The 17,108-nt window shown below is 40.5% G+C and overlaps 1 protein-coding gene across 9 annotated transcripts in view; it reads right to left on the bottom strand.

The window, feature by feature from the left end:
• Positions 1-17,108, bottom strand: part of DMD (dystrophin) — a 3,641,189-nt gene that overhangs the window by 2,389,903 nt on the left and 1,234,178 nt on the right. For all 9 annotated transcript variants that reach the window (XR_010221499.1, XM_063953479.1, XM_063953476.1 and 6 more), the window contains one exon: positions 4,691-4,841. Coding sequence is in view for 8 of the 9 variants with exons in the window: in XM_063953479.1 (XP_063809549.1) it covers positions 4,691-4,841 (151 nt within the window). In the remaining variant the exon portion in view is untranslated. The remainder of the gene's footprint in view (positions 1-4,690; positions 4,842-17,108) is intronic.

Genomic DNA, 17,108 nt, shown 5'->3' on the forward strand with positions numbered 1-17,108 from the left:
CTGGACTTTCATGTATCAACCCCAGGAGCCCATCAGTGCATGAGCAGTGGATCCCTCTCACAGCACAGTGCGGATAAAAGTTCATATGCTTTTATAGAGTAACTCCAGTTGCTGCATTACCCTCAACACCAAAGCCTGGGGATAAAGAGCTTAGTGTATATGGAAATGCAGTAAATATCCTGAAAAGGGATTTTTACTGCATTTTTCCGTTACTACATCCCGGTCTTAATGATCTATGGTAGTGTCCCGGCAGTTGGCATACGAGTCCGGTCTAGAAAGTCCTGGCCTTCTGTCAATGGTTATACTATGCCAAGTTTGTTGTACTGTATAGGAGTGCTGATTCCTTTCTGATGTCCTGTGATTGGCAGGCTGGGCTGCACTGACAATATCAGTTCACCATCTAATGTACTCATGCGGCTGGGAAATTATAGCACTGATATTGATTAGTGTGAACCAGTCCTGGCCAACCCATTGCCCACCAGCTGTTGTGAAATTACAAGTCCCAGCATGCCCAGCCACAGTTTTGCTATTAGGGAATGCTAAAACTGTGTCATGGCATGCTTGATGTGTAGCTTCACAACAGCTGGAGAGCCACAGGTTGGCCAGGTCTGGTTATGAAAACCTCTCCAATCAAAATATGTGTGGCCTCTGAAGTCTTTTCTCATTACTGGACACGTTTCACAGTTCACCACAACTTTTCCAATGGCATACTGCCACTGCTTCAGATTCTCCTTTAAAAGTGTACTGTTAATTGTCTAAAGCAATTAGCCATATTTGTTCGCTCAGTTCACATCGCAAAGATTTACAACATATTATAAAAAAATATATTATAAAAACAGACCTTAAAATACCAAAGGAATGCAAACTGTTGCAATTTGGAATAAGGGCAATAATATGAACATTAATAAACAGGGGAAGGGGGAAATGGATATCTTCTGCACTAGTCAATGGTGGATTAGCATTTTATAAACCATAGATTATAAATTCCCCATTTTACATATGTATTGTAGTTTATTTATGATCATACATTGGGGTGCTGCCATAGACAATAAGTTGGTAGGTAACAATATAAAAGAGAAGATTGTCTCTTGGTTCACACACAAAAGAAAGTGAATTATATATAAAATATAACTTTTAATGTTAATCGATTAAAATATGATGTGAAAAATATATAGGAGAAACTTGTACAATAAATAAAATTACTATATCAATTAAAAATGAATTCACTGTGTCTTATTTATTGACAGTTTTTTATATTACTTATAAGTGTGTTAACTCTTTATGGGACTGAATCCACTAGGCAGTTGTCACAAATTCTTGCCCTTGTTATATTTTCCTGCCACAGGTAAATTCACCTGTGTGATGTTGTATGCAACAATTACTTAAAGGATATAGCCCAATATTGGACAGTATAATATTCTAACTTTGCACCGTTGACCTTGGTTGTGACCAATTCTTGTCCCTTATCCTATATCTGTGGTCATTCATGTATTATTATGGGATGAGTCAGTTGTGCTAATATGTAATAGATTGAATGGAATGGTTAAGGGGCTTATTAGGTTTATAAGACCACATGTGTGTGCAAAGGAATTGTGCTATTATATCCTCCTCAATATATTAAAAATCAGATCAATGGTAAATTTCTCAATATAGTCAAATGACTATAATAGTGGGCATTGGGATGATGTACTATATTCAGTTCCTATCAGACATCTTGTATCGATTGTGAGTAGCTTTATTCATTTGGGGAATTTACAATCATCTACTATTGAGATAAATTATTACCATCAGTCACTAGTGGATTCCTCAATATAGTCGGTAGGTATTGGGATAGTACAATATAATTATTTCTTATGGGACATAGAGTCACTCATAAATTCCCCAGAACAATAGAGCTGCTTACAGTATTTTGACAGCACTAAAGTCGGTAAATATAAATGTAGCTAGGATAACAGGAACACATATTCCTTGGGACCTGCCATTCATGGCTAGTTAGAGCAAGCTGTGTTGTAACTTAGTATTTTATACAGTGTTACTATTCAGTTCCCAATCAATGTATTACATGCTGTGGCTTATATATCTAATCTCCTCCCTTTGCAGGAGAGCTCATAGTTAATTGAAATAAGCTGCAATGTGATACTTTATTATATACAATGTGGTTATTAGATCCACGCACAGTGTATCCTATACTGTGGCTTTCTGCAGCTTATCCCTTCCACATTCAGGGGAGTTAGAATGTACCACACACCCTGTCAGAGTAACACATGGAATATCACAAACAGCTATTAGAACCTAATTACAACACATTCACATTCATACTGTACTGTTAGCGGACATGCTAATGCCGCTCTGAAATGCCTATGTGCACGTTTCACATCAGCTTCGTCTGGGCAAACCCAATTGCCCTATCTGGAATGGCTATAAAAGAAAGGAGCCAATCAGAATAGAGTATATGGTCATGTGATTTTCAAATGCATTGTACCTGGGACTTTCTTACTCTTACATCACTGGTTGCTTACTATGTATCTCAAACATTCAGTACTCATGGCTGATTCTCAGGTCATCCCGGGACCCGGGTAACAGCATGAACAAATTAAAGGAAAGACTGGATAGTATAGTAAAATAATAGGAATGTGATCATCCATATAGGGTGAGAATCTTTGTGAAATCTACATCAATAAAAGCATTTTCTATATGAATCTGTATATTACCGAGTACTCTGATTCCTCCTGTGATTAATGGCACAGTAACATTCTTTTACATAAAATAAAATGTTTAATTTTTTTTAATTTTAATGCTGGAGAGGAATGGACATATTGATATAATGTCTTCCATACTGATGATTATTACACCCATATTGAAGTTATTAGTATATGATAATATATAATATGAACAGTAACATATTATAGTTCTATATTCTATAAGATACAATAATGTACATGTGGTAGAGCATATAGATTGTAAGCTGCACTGGCACTGTGACTGATGTGAATGGCCAAATATTCTCTGTAAAAGCACTGTGGAATATGTGTGCACTACATAAATAACTGTTAATAATAACACATAAAGTTATAATAGGAATCAGGGAAGTAAATTCATCCAAGTCACCCGGAAGCAAGTTGGTTCCCCATCTTTAAAAAAAGGGAAAACAAATATATGTGTGTGTGTGTGTGCATGTATATAGACATGTTATGAGCTGGCAGGGCTCCAGCTACGCTGTATGAAAACAGCAGGTGGGTCAGGGTCAAACTCAGGAGATTCATCCATCTACAGCATGCAGAATCAACATTCACTAGTGGGTCCCATCTCACAGACCAGCAGCAGTGACAGGTGCACCATAACTTGCTGCAGCACAGGCTAAGCAGCACCAGATGGAAGCCATCCTGTCCTCTATTGCAGGTGTTAGCAGCGCTCCTGGGACAAAGACAATTAAATCTGTAGCAGTAGTGGGTGCTTTGCAAAGTTCCTTTGGAAGAGCAGCGGTCACACTTGGATCCTGCTTTGAACCACACAGGTGCTGCTGTACATACAGGTGCCCCTTCAGGGCTGGGATCCCAGAGGCAGTCATCTCCATTGCCTATTGGAGTTATGCCCCTCATAGAAATCATGGTATATTCAAATTAAGGAATAATAAACACACTAAAATCCACACTAGTACCCCCTATGACATGGTGATTTTATTCAAACAATGTTCGTATATTTATGTCAGCCAGCAATGCGCAATAAATAATATTTTGTGTACATTTTTAAATACTTCTCTTAATCATCAAAGCTATGAAATACAGTATCTGGTCTATTTACTAAGCCTTGGGTGGAGATAAAGTGAATGGAGATAAAGTATCAGCCAATCAGCTCCTGATTGGCAGGTACATTATCTCCGTCCACTTTATCTCCATCCAAGGCTTAGTAAATAGACCCCTAAGTTACATACAGAACACAATGTGTTTATTTAGGATTATTATTTTTTTTTTTTACTTTTACAGAGTGGGAATAGATTCTTTGGAGAGCGCAGCAAGCCACGGAGCCCACAAGGGGACGCTTTGTGCTTGCCCTGCTGCCGGCAATCTGGCAGGCAGGATACCGCTGTCAGGATATGTACAGCAGGCATCCCGCCCTCCGGTAAATTGTATGCATCCTGTCTATTGTATTAGTGGAACAGTAGAAAGAGATTAATAATGATTGGCGTAGTGGTTAGCAATACAAGTGGCTGGCATAGTGGTAAGCATTACTGGTAAACAGCACTGAGGCCTATGGTTCAATTCTAGCCAAGGCCCTATCTGTGTGGAGTGTGTATGTCTGAATGTTTTTTCTCCAGGTGCTCCAGTTTCCTCATAAATTCCAAAGATAAGGATACTGTAGGATAACTGGATCCTGACAAAAAATAACCCTAGTGCATATATACTGTATGTTTGTATACACATGGTAGGTATTATAGATTGTAATCACCAATGGGCAGGGACTGATGTGAAAGACTAAAAAATATTCTCTGTAAAGTGCTACAGAATATGTATAGAATAACTGTTAAAAAATAAATAACTAGCTTGGTTTTCCAAATAGCATAACAGGACTAAAAAAAATTAACATTTTACTTTAATACTATTCAGTAAGGTAAGGTAATCATAATAAAAACAATGATAATAAAATGAATAATAAAACATAAAATATTTCAAATGCAAAATTTGAGACAAACCTTATGCTCTTCTAATTGATGTTTTATATCTTCCAAGTCGGGTCCAAGAATTGCAGCCTCCATTTTCTTTGTCCGATTTTCTGTTTGTGAAAGCCACTCACTTAATTGCTGAAGTTGCTGATTCTGGAGGTCCATCAATGTTCTATGCAAGCTAAGGTTAGAACAAACAAAATTGCAAGTCTGGTTATTATTATCTGCTGCTTACGAAAGTTATATAATATTTTTTTTTAAATGATATTAAAAAAGTTAATGTGCATTTCCTGATATTTAAACACCTTTTGCCAAGTTCAATTTCAAAATATTTATATTATTTTATTCAAAATTGATAGCTAAAGTATAAATAGATGCATAGTACTGAATTAAAGTATTCTCACTCATATTTGCTGTATTCTTCAGAATTCAACTTTTCAGGACAAACTCAGGGTTTACACTTAAAGGAGTATATATATATATATATATATATATATATATATATATATTTATTTATTAGATTTTCCCTTCTGGCAGCTCATCATTAACCAGACCATTTCAATATAAAAGTATCCCTATATGAGCCTGCTGGAAAAAATAGTTGCATGTGCTGTATGGGAGTTATTGCCAGAACGCTCATCCACTAATCCTCACCTCAGAAGTTATATAGACTCTTTTTAATTATGCTGATTGGTTCCCTGCATCTGTCCTTTGAATGTGTACACATTCAGTTTATGTGTAAACTGACATTTAGACTTTATTAGAGCCAATGTGCCAGATCTTTCCTACTGTAGATACAGTATAGAAGATCAGCACAGAAAGTCCTCAGCAGAGGTGCAAACTTGTTGTAAGTGTTCTGACTCTGCTAAATATAGTAATTTTTGTCACAGAAAATGGACTCCCACCATAAGTTAAAGGCAGACTTGCCAGCTTTTCTGAAACATCAAGGAGAGTGCCAAATTAAGAGAGGCTCTCCCAACATACCGACAGCGTTGACCTGTCCCATGCATGCTGCACACTTCCGACTGAAGTGGACTGCCTTGGTTTTTGTAGAGCGGATAGCACTTTTAATTGAATTGCACCATAATAGACCTCACCCCACCCCCACTGTAAACTGTCAGAAATTGTGGCTTTGAACACAGAAAATGGAGTTACAGTGATGCAAATTGCGGCTTTGAACAGCAGGTTGCTGGGCCACGATTACAAAAATTTGGCACTATACCTCCTGGCTCATTGGACATGGCTGCCACCTCCGGGACTCTCCCAGAGGGGACTAGGCAAAAATCAGCAAGTATGATTAAATTAAGTTATGTATTAAAAGTAATTTAAAAGTTCAAAACTCCTTTAACCAGTCTCCTTTGGCAGAAATTGTCCCTGGTGACCTCTATTTTTGTTTTGTTTACCAACATACAGTAAAGTCTAGCTAAATACATTTATCAAACAAAACACATGTCAACAGAAGAGATGAGCATTGTTGTGGCAAAACACTGTCATAGAAAACATGCATTAGAATATGGATAGCGATGAGAATAATGCTCCAAGCTTGTACAAAGATCAATATTTTGCAGACACAAAATTAGACTTATAAGGTCATCTTGGAAATGCTCTGGAATATAAAACAAAACAAAAGTCTTTCAAACTGTGATACTTCAACATAAAAAAAATTCTAAAAATACTCCAAAAATGTAAATACTCCCCCAACGCCCACATAAATGAATCATCATTGGTGACTTTTTAAACCCAGAAAATGCCTCTTTGGACACCTTTCCTCATTTTTGACATGAATATATTACAAGCTGAAGTTCACTTAATGGCTAAAGACTACAAATTAGCAAACCAAAACTAGAGATTTGTGTGGACCCCTGTGTATTGGTTTTGGATTCAATAATTCATGTTTTAGATTTGTCAAAATCACGCTCAAGTGTTTTAGTTCAAAACTGGTTTTTATTTTGGCTAAAAATCACTAAAAATAATCGATAATCTTGGAGAAAAATCAATAAAACTCAATAAAAACAGATAAAATCATGTAATTTGTGCAATCCAAAATCCAAAATTCTGATTTAAAATCCAAATTCTGAACCACAGGGAAATCCGAACAGGGGCTTGGTTCGTATTGGATCTCCTTGGGAAATCTGTACCGGGTTTTGGCACACTTCAGAGCCACAACATTTGGGTGGATTGGGATTTCTGGAGAACCAAACTGCACATCTCTAACCAAAACCCATGGAGTTTCCCATATTTTCAAATATGTGTTTGTTACTTTTTAATTTTAAAAACATCAGCTTACATATATACATACAAATCCTATCATGTATTTTACATTTGGAGTCTTTATTCATTGCTATAAGATATTAAACAATTAGAAGTACTTCATTGTGATTATTTTTTTATTTAATTGAAAAGGACATAATGAGGAATACTGAGACACTAAAAAAGCTATTATCTCTATCCTGCAGTAATTGTCCTTTGATTTAGAACTTGAATGTTGGATTTACTTTCATATTACCTAGAGATGAGTGGTTCGGGTTTTAGAAACTCCAAGCCACTCCCCCAAACTTTACTGATCCAAGAATATCTAAACTGCTGCTTGGGTATTCCTGCCAGACTCAGATTCCAAATCAAGGCATAATGTCATCATTCTAACGCTGGACTCTCGCAGGTTTTGGATTCTATATAAGAACCCCATAGCAGTGACTCAGCACCATTTGACTTAAGGCATGCTGCACTGTGCTCTGCTGTGTCAACCCACAAGCTGTCACTGTCTCAGTGTCCCAGTGTCCATCCATCCACATGCTGTCATAATGTCCATGTGTCCATCCATTCACAAGCTGTGCTGTCCCTGTGTCCACCCATACACAAACTGTCACTGTGTCCATCCATCCACAAGCTGTGCTGTCACTGTGTCCATCCATTCTCAAGCTGTCACAGTGTCCCAATGAGCCTCAAATTGAAAAAAAAAATATAAAAAATATTTTTCTATTGTACTGTTCTGTGTGCTGTATCCCAGACAGTGCGTTTTTGTTCACGTAATATAAAACTTGAATCCCCACAGTGAGCTGCGAATTGAAAAATGTATGTTCTGCTTTTGGATTCTTGCAAGACTTGGGTGCTATATAAGGCACAATGGCCCAAGACTCAGCGCCATTTCACAATAAAGCACTCTACCATTTGATGCGCTGTACTTTGCTGTATTAGTTGTGCTTTGTCCAGCACAACTAACACAATAAATGTCAATCAGGCAGAGGCGATCGAAGCCCTGAGATGCCTATAGCATCTCACTGGGCTCCCAGGGTGCCCACTCGCCACAAAAAATTCAGACTGCGATCGCTGCTGCTGCAACGATGCAACTTTAACTCCAAAATATCTGAAAATAGGTTTGCCTGTGTGTTGCATTAGTCATTATGGTAAGCAGAAATAATATGATGCAAAATAGCCAAACAATAGCAACCAATCAATTGATTTTGTGCAAGTAAAATTATTAAAAGAAAAAATGGGAGACTGCTTAATATTTGTTACTACACACTTGTGCCATGGCAATATGGTCCATTGTTTTTATTGGCTGTTTCAAAGTATAAACAAAGTTAAAAATCATTTGTGCAATAAAAATTAAAGGTGTTTTTCCATGACAACTTGCTGAAACTATTTAATAGAAACTACATATCAATGTAATAAACTCCACCTTAAGTGCAGTAAACAGAGCATTATACAAGATAAATCACAATATATGTCTGGTTATTTTTCATGCTGCGCAGCATTACAGACAGATTAGTACTTGTTCGGTGAAGACGCCAGAGCACATAAAGAGAAACTCCAAGTAAAATCACTTTGCCTTAAGCCCTAGTACAGAAAAGGACTAATGCTAAACTGCCACATCCTACTCAGTCATCCATGAGCCTATCTGACATGCCTTGTTCATCTGGGATCAGTACCCTTCAAACAGGTAACAGAGAATATATAAACCTGCCAAATTATCTAGTGGCTGACAGATTGATATAAGCAGAGCCCTTCGTGCATGCAGGGCTGCAAGGACATCATGCCTGACCTGTTGCATATGTTCTCATTCTCCTATTTTAACTATTTTTTTAGTATTATCTTAATTACTCTGCTTTAGAAAGTTGTCACCATTTAGAACTTTACTACTTTTGCAAAGATGAATAATACAAATGGTAAAATGTGATGAACCTAGAACTAGCAACCAAAGGAGAGTGCTGTCTTAATGGAAGCCTTAATGAGACTACTCAGCATGAAAGCATTTAAAATGTAAAATTTTGGGCCATTCTAAAACAATCATTGAAATTTTGTGGTGCGCTGGGGTGTTAACTATCCTGTTTTGGGTCTGGTGTGCTCTGTGTGATAGATGAGGTTAGCGGTACAGTATTCAACTTTTATAAATATTGTTTTTTTTAACCAAGAGAGTACCATGGGTGAAAATAAGACTCTGGTAAAACCATACATTAAAGAAATGGAATTTATCCTGTATCTGAGAAAAATGTAAAAGGGAGCTCAGCACACACCACTCCCCATAATTAAGGAGCAAAAAAGTGAAAAGTAATTTGTACAACCAAAAAGGTTTGTCATATGTAGGCCTGATCCTGATGTGGTTGGTATTGCCCAGCTTTGCATACTGTGCCATAAAATATTCTACTGCTGTAAGAGGCATATGGAGGCATTTTCTGCCAGAATGCTGATAAAGCCAGGAGAATCTGTCTGGCTGCTGTAATCCAGGAACAACAGTGTGGATGTCCTGAGGCTTAGCTATTTGATGCTGTTTACTGCTTCATTCAAATATACAGTATGTGAGCATTGATATAAGTAAATGTTATTGTGATTCTAAAACTCACTTGTGCACCTTCCATTTGTTCTTTCTTACATGTACATTATGCCTGTGGTTCTGACTGTGAGGAAGGCGCTGCACTGACATCACTGAAAGTTTGCTTGTGGACTACTATTAGTTTAGAGACTATGGGGTATATTTACTAAGCTCCCGATTTTGACCGAGATGCCGTTTTTTCTTCAAAGTGTCATCTCGGTTAATCTCGGTCATTTACTAAACACTAATCACGGCAGTGATGAGGGCATTCGTAATTTTTTGCTAGTTCAGGTAAAAAATTACGAATGAATACACCATCGGTCAAATTACGCCTGTTTAGATATGAATCTCGGTCATTTACTAAGAAGTGCAAAGCAAAAACACACAAAACACTGCCGTGAAAAATTACAACTCGTAAAAAAGTCCTAAAAAAAACAGACCTGCTTTTTTTTTCCGTGATTTGAGATGCATGCAGGGATCCATGAGATCCGTGCATGTATATCAGTGGGAAGGGGTGGGAAAGTGCTTATTTTTGCCAAAAAAATTGCGTGGGGTCCCCCCTCCTAAGCATAACCAGCCTCGGGCTCTTTGAGCCGATCCTGGTTGCAGAAATATGGGGACAAAATTGACAGGGGTTCCCCCATATTTAAGCAACCAGCATCGGGCTCTGCGCCTGGTCCTGGTTCCAAAAATACGGGGGACAAAAAGAGTAGGGGTCCCCCGTATTTTTAAAACCAGCACCGGGCTCCACTAGCTGGACAGATAATGCCACAGCCGGGGGTCACTTTTATACAGTGCCCTGCGGCCGTGGCATCAAAAATCCAACTAGTCACCCCTGGCCGGGGTACCCTGGGGGAGTGGGGACCCCTTCAATCAAGGGGTCCCCCCCCCCAGCCACCCAAGGGCCAGGGGTGAAGCCCGAGGCTGTCCCCCCCCATCCAATGGGCTGCGGATGGGGAGGCTGATAGCCATTTGTGATAATGAAAAGATATTGTTTTTAGTAGCAGTACTACAAGTCCCAGCAAGCCTCCCCCGCATGCTGGTACTTGGAGAACCACAAGTACCAGCATGCGGCGGAAAAACGGGCCCGCTGGTACCTGTAGTACTACCACTAAAAAAATACCCAAAAAAACACAAGACACACACACCGTGAAAGTATAATTTTATTACATACATACACACATACATACATACATACTTACCTTATGTTCTCACGCAGGTCGGTCCTCTTCTCCAGTAGAATCCAAGGGCTACCTGTTGAAGAAATTCTACTCACCAGATCCAGTGGTCCAGGCTCCTCGGCAAATGCAGGGATAATCCACGTACTTGAATAAAACAAAAAAACGGTTGCCCGACCTCGAACTGAAAGGTGACCCATGTTTGCACATGGGTCACCTTTCCACGAATGCCAGAAACCCACTTTGACTTCTGTCTAAGTGGGTTTCTTCAGCCAATCAGGGAGTGCCACGTTGTAGCACTCTCCTGATCAGCTGTGTGCTCCTGTCCTCACTGACAGGCGGCACACGGCAGTGTTACAATGTAGCGCCTATGCGCTCCATTGTAACCAATGCTGGGAACTTTCTGCTCAGCGGTGACGTCACTTTAGGTCAACCGCAGGGCAGAAAGTTCCCATCATTGGTTACAATGTAGCGCATAGGCGCTACATTGTAACACTGCCGTGTGCTGCCTGTCAGTGAGGACAGGAGCACACAGCTGATCAGGAGAGTGCTACAACGTGGCACTCCCTGATTGGCTGAAGAAACCCACTTAGTCAGAAGGCAAAGTGGGTTTCTGGCATTCGTGGAAAGGTGACCCATGTGCAAACATGGGTCACCTTTCAGTTCGAGGTCGGGCAACCGTTTTTTTGTTTTATTCAAGTACGTGGATTATCCCTGCATTTGCCGAGGAGCCTGGACCACTGGATCTGGTGAGTAGAATTTCTTCAACAGGTAGCCCTTGGATTCTACTGGAGAAGAGGACCGACCTGCGTGAGAACATAAGGTAAGTATGTATGTATGTATGTGTGTATGTATGTAATAAAATTATACTTTCACGGTGTGTGTGTCTTGTGTTTTTTTGGGTATTTTTTTAGTGGTAGTACTACAGGTACCAGCGGGCCCGTTTTTCCGCCGCATGCTGGTACTTGTGGTTCTCCAAGTACCAGCATGCGGGGGAGGCTTGCTGGGACTTGTAGTACTGCTACTAAAAACAATATCTTTTCATTATCACAAATGGCTATCAGCCTCCCCATCCGCAGCCCATTGGATGGGGGGGGACAGCCTCGGGCTTCACCCCTGGCCCTTGGGTGGCTGGGGGGGGGGACCCCTTGATTGAAGGGGTCCCCACTCCCCCAGGGTACCCCGGCCAGGGGTGACTAGTTGGATTTTTGATGCCACGGCCGCAGGGCACTGTATAAAAGTGACCCCCGGCTGTGGCATTATCTGTCCAGCTAGTGGAGCCCGGTGCTGGTTTTAAAAATACGGGGGACCCCTACTCTTTTTGTCCCCCGTATTTTTGGAACCAGGACCAGGCGCAGAGCCCGATGCTGGTTGCTTAAATATGGGGGAACCCCTGTCAATTTTGTCCCCATATTTCTGCAACCAGGATCGGCTCAAAGAGCCCGAGGCTGGTTATGCTTAGGAGGGGGGACCCCACGCATTTTTTTGGGGGGATTTTACATTGTTTAATTAAAAAAAAAAAAAAATAAGAACCCCAGCACGGATCACACAGATCCGGCCGAGATTGATTGTAAAAAAAACCGGCAGTGTTTTGCTAATCACTGCCGTAAAAATAGGTAAAAAAAAACGAATGACATCGACATCGGAAGAAAAGAAAAACCCGAATACGACAGCTTAGTAAATCCATCGTAATCAATTCAAAAAGTTGCAGTTTTACACTGTCGATGTCATTCGTGATTGAACTTTGACCTATTTCCGGAAATTACGAATGTTAGTAAATGTACCCCTATATGCGCATAACCAACAGTGAGATGTGCGGCGGGCACTTTTCGTGTATTGTGTTTTGGTTTTGGTTCTAATTCCATTTTTGTGTTTTGGTTTTGGCTTGGTTTTGCCAAAACCACCCTTTCATGTTTTGGTTTTGGTTTTGGATCTGGATGATTTTTTAAAGAAAAAAAAACATAAAAACAGCTAAAATCACAGAATTTGGGGGTAATTTTGCTCCAACAGTATTATTAACTTCAATATCAGTCATTTCCACTCATTTCCAGTCTATTCTGAAAACCTCACACCTCACAATATTGTTTTTAGGCCTAAAAGTTGCACAGAGGTGGCTGTATGACTAAGCTAAGTGACATAAGTGTGCGGCACAAACACCTGGCCCATCTAGGAGTGGAACTGCAGTTACAGACAGGATGGTAGATTTAAAAAATAGACCCCAAACAGCACATGATGCAAAGAAGAAAAATAGGTGCAATGAGGTAGCTGGATGGCCAAGCTAAGCGACACAAGTGTGCGGCACAAACACCTGGCCCATCTAGGCGTGGCACTGCAGTTACAAACAGGATGGCACGTAAAAAAACTAGTCCACAAACAGCACATGATGCAAAGAAGAAAAAGAGGTGCAAGATGGAATTGTCCTTGGGCCCTCCCACCCATGCTTTTGTTGTATAAACAGGACATGCACACTTTAACAAACCAATCATTTCAGCAACAGGGTCTGCCACACGACTGAAATGACTGGTTTGTTTGGGCCCTCACCATTATTATTATTATTATTATTATTATTATTGTTCTCCATTATTTTTTGGGAGTTATATGAGACAATGGTGGTCATTCCGAGTTGTTCACTCGCTAGCTGCTTTTAGCAGCATTGCAAACATTAGGCCGCCGCCCTCTGGGAGTGTATCTTAGCTTAGCAGAATAGCGAACAAAAGATTATCAGAACTGCTACTAATTAATTCCTTGCAGTTTCTGAGTAGATCCAGACCTACTCCTAGATTGCGATCACCTCAGTCCGTTTAGTTCCTGGTTTGACATCACAAACACGCCCTGCGTGCGGCCAGCCACTCCCCCGTTTCTCCAGCCACTCCTGCGTCTTTACCTGGCACGCCTGCGTTTTTAGCACACTCCATGAAAACGCTGAGTTGCCGCCCAGAAACACCCACTTCCTGTCAATCACACTACGATCACTCGAGCATTGAAAAAACGTCGTTCGAGCTTGTGTAAATCTCCAAAGTTTTGTGTTAAATTACTTAGCGCATGCGCGCTGCGTACCATGCGCATGCGCATTTTCCACCTAATCGTTGCGTTGCGAAAAACGGCAACGAGCGAAAAACTCGGAATGACCACCAATATGCGGCACAGGAATGACTGGAATGACTGATGAGACAGGACAGTACCACTGGTCTGATGCAGCCCAACAGGTTGTTATAATTGTTATACTGTAGCAGTGGATATAGAGCAGCAGCGTATATCGCCACTGGAATTACTGATGACACAGGACACTACCACTGCTCTGATGCAGCACAACAGGTTGTTATAATTGTTATACTGCAGCAGTGGATATATATAGCAGCAGCGTATATCGTCACTGGAATTACTGATGACACAGGACACTACCACTGCTCTGATGCAGCCCAACAGGTTGTAATAATTGTTATACTGCAGCAGTGGATATACATAGCAGCAGCGTATATCGTCACTGGAATTACTGATATATATACTGGAGTTTCTGATATATGGCAGCAGAGAACACCAACACTGTGAATGGCTGGATTGATACAGCACAATACACTGACTACACTGGACTGGTCTGCACAACACAGCACCACTTTACAGCTACACTGGATATATCTGCCTGGACTGATACAGCACAATACACTGACTACAATGGACTGGTCTGCACAACACAGCACTACTTTACACCTACACTGGATATATCTGCCTGGACTGATACAGCACAATACACTGACTACACTGGACTGGTCTGCACAACACAGCACTATTTTACAGCTACACTGGATATATGGACTGGACTGAGCAGCACTTGTCACCCCACTTTCCCACCCCAATAAACAGACACTGAGCACACTGAATACACATCTTCTCACTCTACGAGACTGGAGTGAAAATGGCCGCAATGCGCGGCTCTTTATATGGAATCCAAATCCCGCGAGAATCTGACAGCGGGATGATGACGTTTTGCCGAGTTAGGGTTTCCGAGTCAAGAGGGAAAATCCGAGCCTGGCTCGGATCCAGACTTGGAAGGCAAAGTTCGGGGGGGTTCGAGAACCGAACCCGCTCATCTCTAGTATATATAGATATATATTTACGGCGTAAAACTGAACTCTCGCCCCACCCCTTTAATAATTTTCCTGTAAAAGTAACCAAATGTTATCAGAGGAGTTATTTTTTACAACATTGCTAGATTGCAATAGTTCCTCTGTGCTTTAGTAAAAGCCAGACATGCATTTTTATTAAGAGACATAAAAATCAATATTAAATGAATAGTAAAAATGTATTTAACTTTTTACCGTTGAAATAGTTTTTGTTAAACTTACAATAGAAAGAAGCTTCAGGGTTTTGTTTAAAGCATTTCTAAAATGCAAACCATTTGTGATCCATCTGTTGCCAAAGTAGAGCCATATAAAATTCTATGTCTGATTGTATCTCTCAGCTGGATAATGGATACTTGTAAAACAAAATGATATATATAAAAACACAGCACATCTCCAGTTGGGAAAATAAATGTAAACTGGACCATATTTGGTAATACAGATAGATTAAGTAATATATCTACTAAGATGAAGGAGGAATAGGTAAAGCATGCAAGTCACACATGCTGCAGTGTATAATGACTAATGTGTCCATTTATGGGTACAGTATACCGTGGTGTTGTGTTCAATTAATGTTTCCTCATTGCATAAGGTCACTTCCGAAACATAAAGTTGAAGGCAGTGTTAGCAGATGTAGAACACCACTTAGTAAGAGATGCAAAGATGCAAGTGTAGATGTGTCCTCATAGGTGTAGTATGCTGTGCTTTTCTTTCATCTTATGTCTTATTGGAATCACACTGAACTAAAAGGGGTAAAATAGGTACAAAAACAGCTCACTACTATAAAGTTAAGTAAGCCTGCAAAAAAAAAAAAAAAAAAATAGAACTTCTGGTGCTAGTTTGTACACTAAAGATTGCAAGCAAAGTTTGTCAACATTTGATGTAAAGAACCAACCCACATTTAGTAAAATTGTTTATTAAAATGGAGAATCTAAAAGTCGCATTTCCAGAAATTCTGCCAAATTCTTTAATCAGGTAAAACAAGCATATGGTGTTGTAAAGGCATCCGTAGCTTCCAATAGAGTTTATAGAATACATAAAAAAGGTCTGTTTTAGAGCTATTGGTGGACATTATTCCTTTTAAAGCAGCATTTATTTATAAGGCAAAACTGAAATTATGGGAAGACTCACAGGAATTTCCGGACAGCCTGAATCTTGCAGCCTATTACATTTTGCCTATTGTGTCTGTGGCACAAAGATGTCAAGATGTGCTCTCTGATTAGAAACAAATTACTTACATCTGCTCAATTTCTGTCGCTGGCTGTAAGTGCAGGCTCTCTGGCAACTGCACAGAGTATTCATGCAGTAGCAGATCTTGCTACGGGCACGCAGGATTTCTGTCTGGAGCGCTGCCTTTCGGAGGGCGCCGCCGCCGTCCAGAAAGCATTGCCGCAGTGGCAAGATCCGCTACTGGTACCCACCGGTGCTCGGTGGATGCGGTGTGCGATGAAGTAATCACGCACCGCACTGCATTGTGGGAGTGGCACATAGACACTAGGCATCATAATTGACCTCTAGTGTCTATGCGGTGCTATGGGAGAGACGTCATGACGTCTCTCCCATAGATCAGAGGAGCAGCGCCGGTGGCCGGAGATGGAGGGCAGCAGCGGTTGGGAAGCAGTAGTGAGGTTTGTAAGTATTTATTTTTATTTATTTATTTTTTAAGCGGCACAACTTGGGGTCACAATTCTACAGGGGGCACAGAACTGGGGGCATGGTGCAACTAGGGAGCACAACTCTACTGGGGGAACAACTCTACAGGGGGGTTATCTGACCACGCCCCTTCTCTGTGATGCCACGCCCCTATTTTTTCACTCGGGTACCACAAAGTCTAGATCCGGCCCTGTATTCATGCACTAACAAACATTGACACATACAGTGTGCAAAGCACCTCCATTTGTTTTGTGAAAATTCTGCACTGGGCTCTCAGATTATTGTGCAAAAAGGGTTGCTTAATGGAGCACATCATCTCATGCCACTACATGGAATATGTGGTGCATTGCTATCAGAGTTAACTAAGGGCACATCTGCACTTGGAATAGGTGATTATTATTTGAATTAATTTGGGAATCCATCCCTTCCACTGCCAGGCTAATTAATGGTTGAAATAGAGTCAGCAGTTCTTGTGGGCTATGACAAGAAAATGTAAAGGCTAAAGGTTTAGTGTAGAGTGAGTGTGGCCAGTTCCCTCAACAAGTGGAAACACCCCTTTTTCATATTGGCCATTCTGACCCTGAGTGCATCTAGCAAGATAAAATGACTACAGTCGCATAATTACCACCCCCGCAGCCACTGCGGAGGCTTGATTTAGCACAGACTGACATGCGGACGAGCCGTCTGCA

This window comes from Pseudophryne corroboree, chromosome 2 (genome assembly GCF_028390025.1).
Source record: "Pseudophryne corroboree isolate aPseCor3 chromosome 2, aPseCor3.hap2, whole genome shotgun sequence".
In the NCBI taxonomy this organism is placed as follows: Eukaryota; Metazoa; Chordata; class Amphibia; order Anura; family Myobatrachidae; genus Pseudophryne; species Pseudophryne corroboree.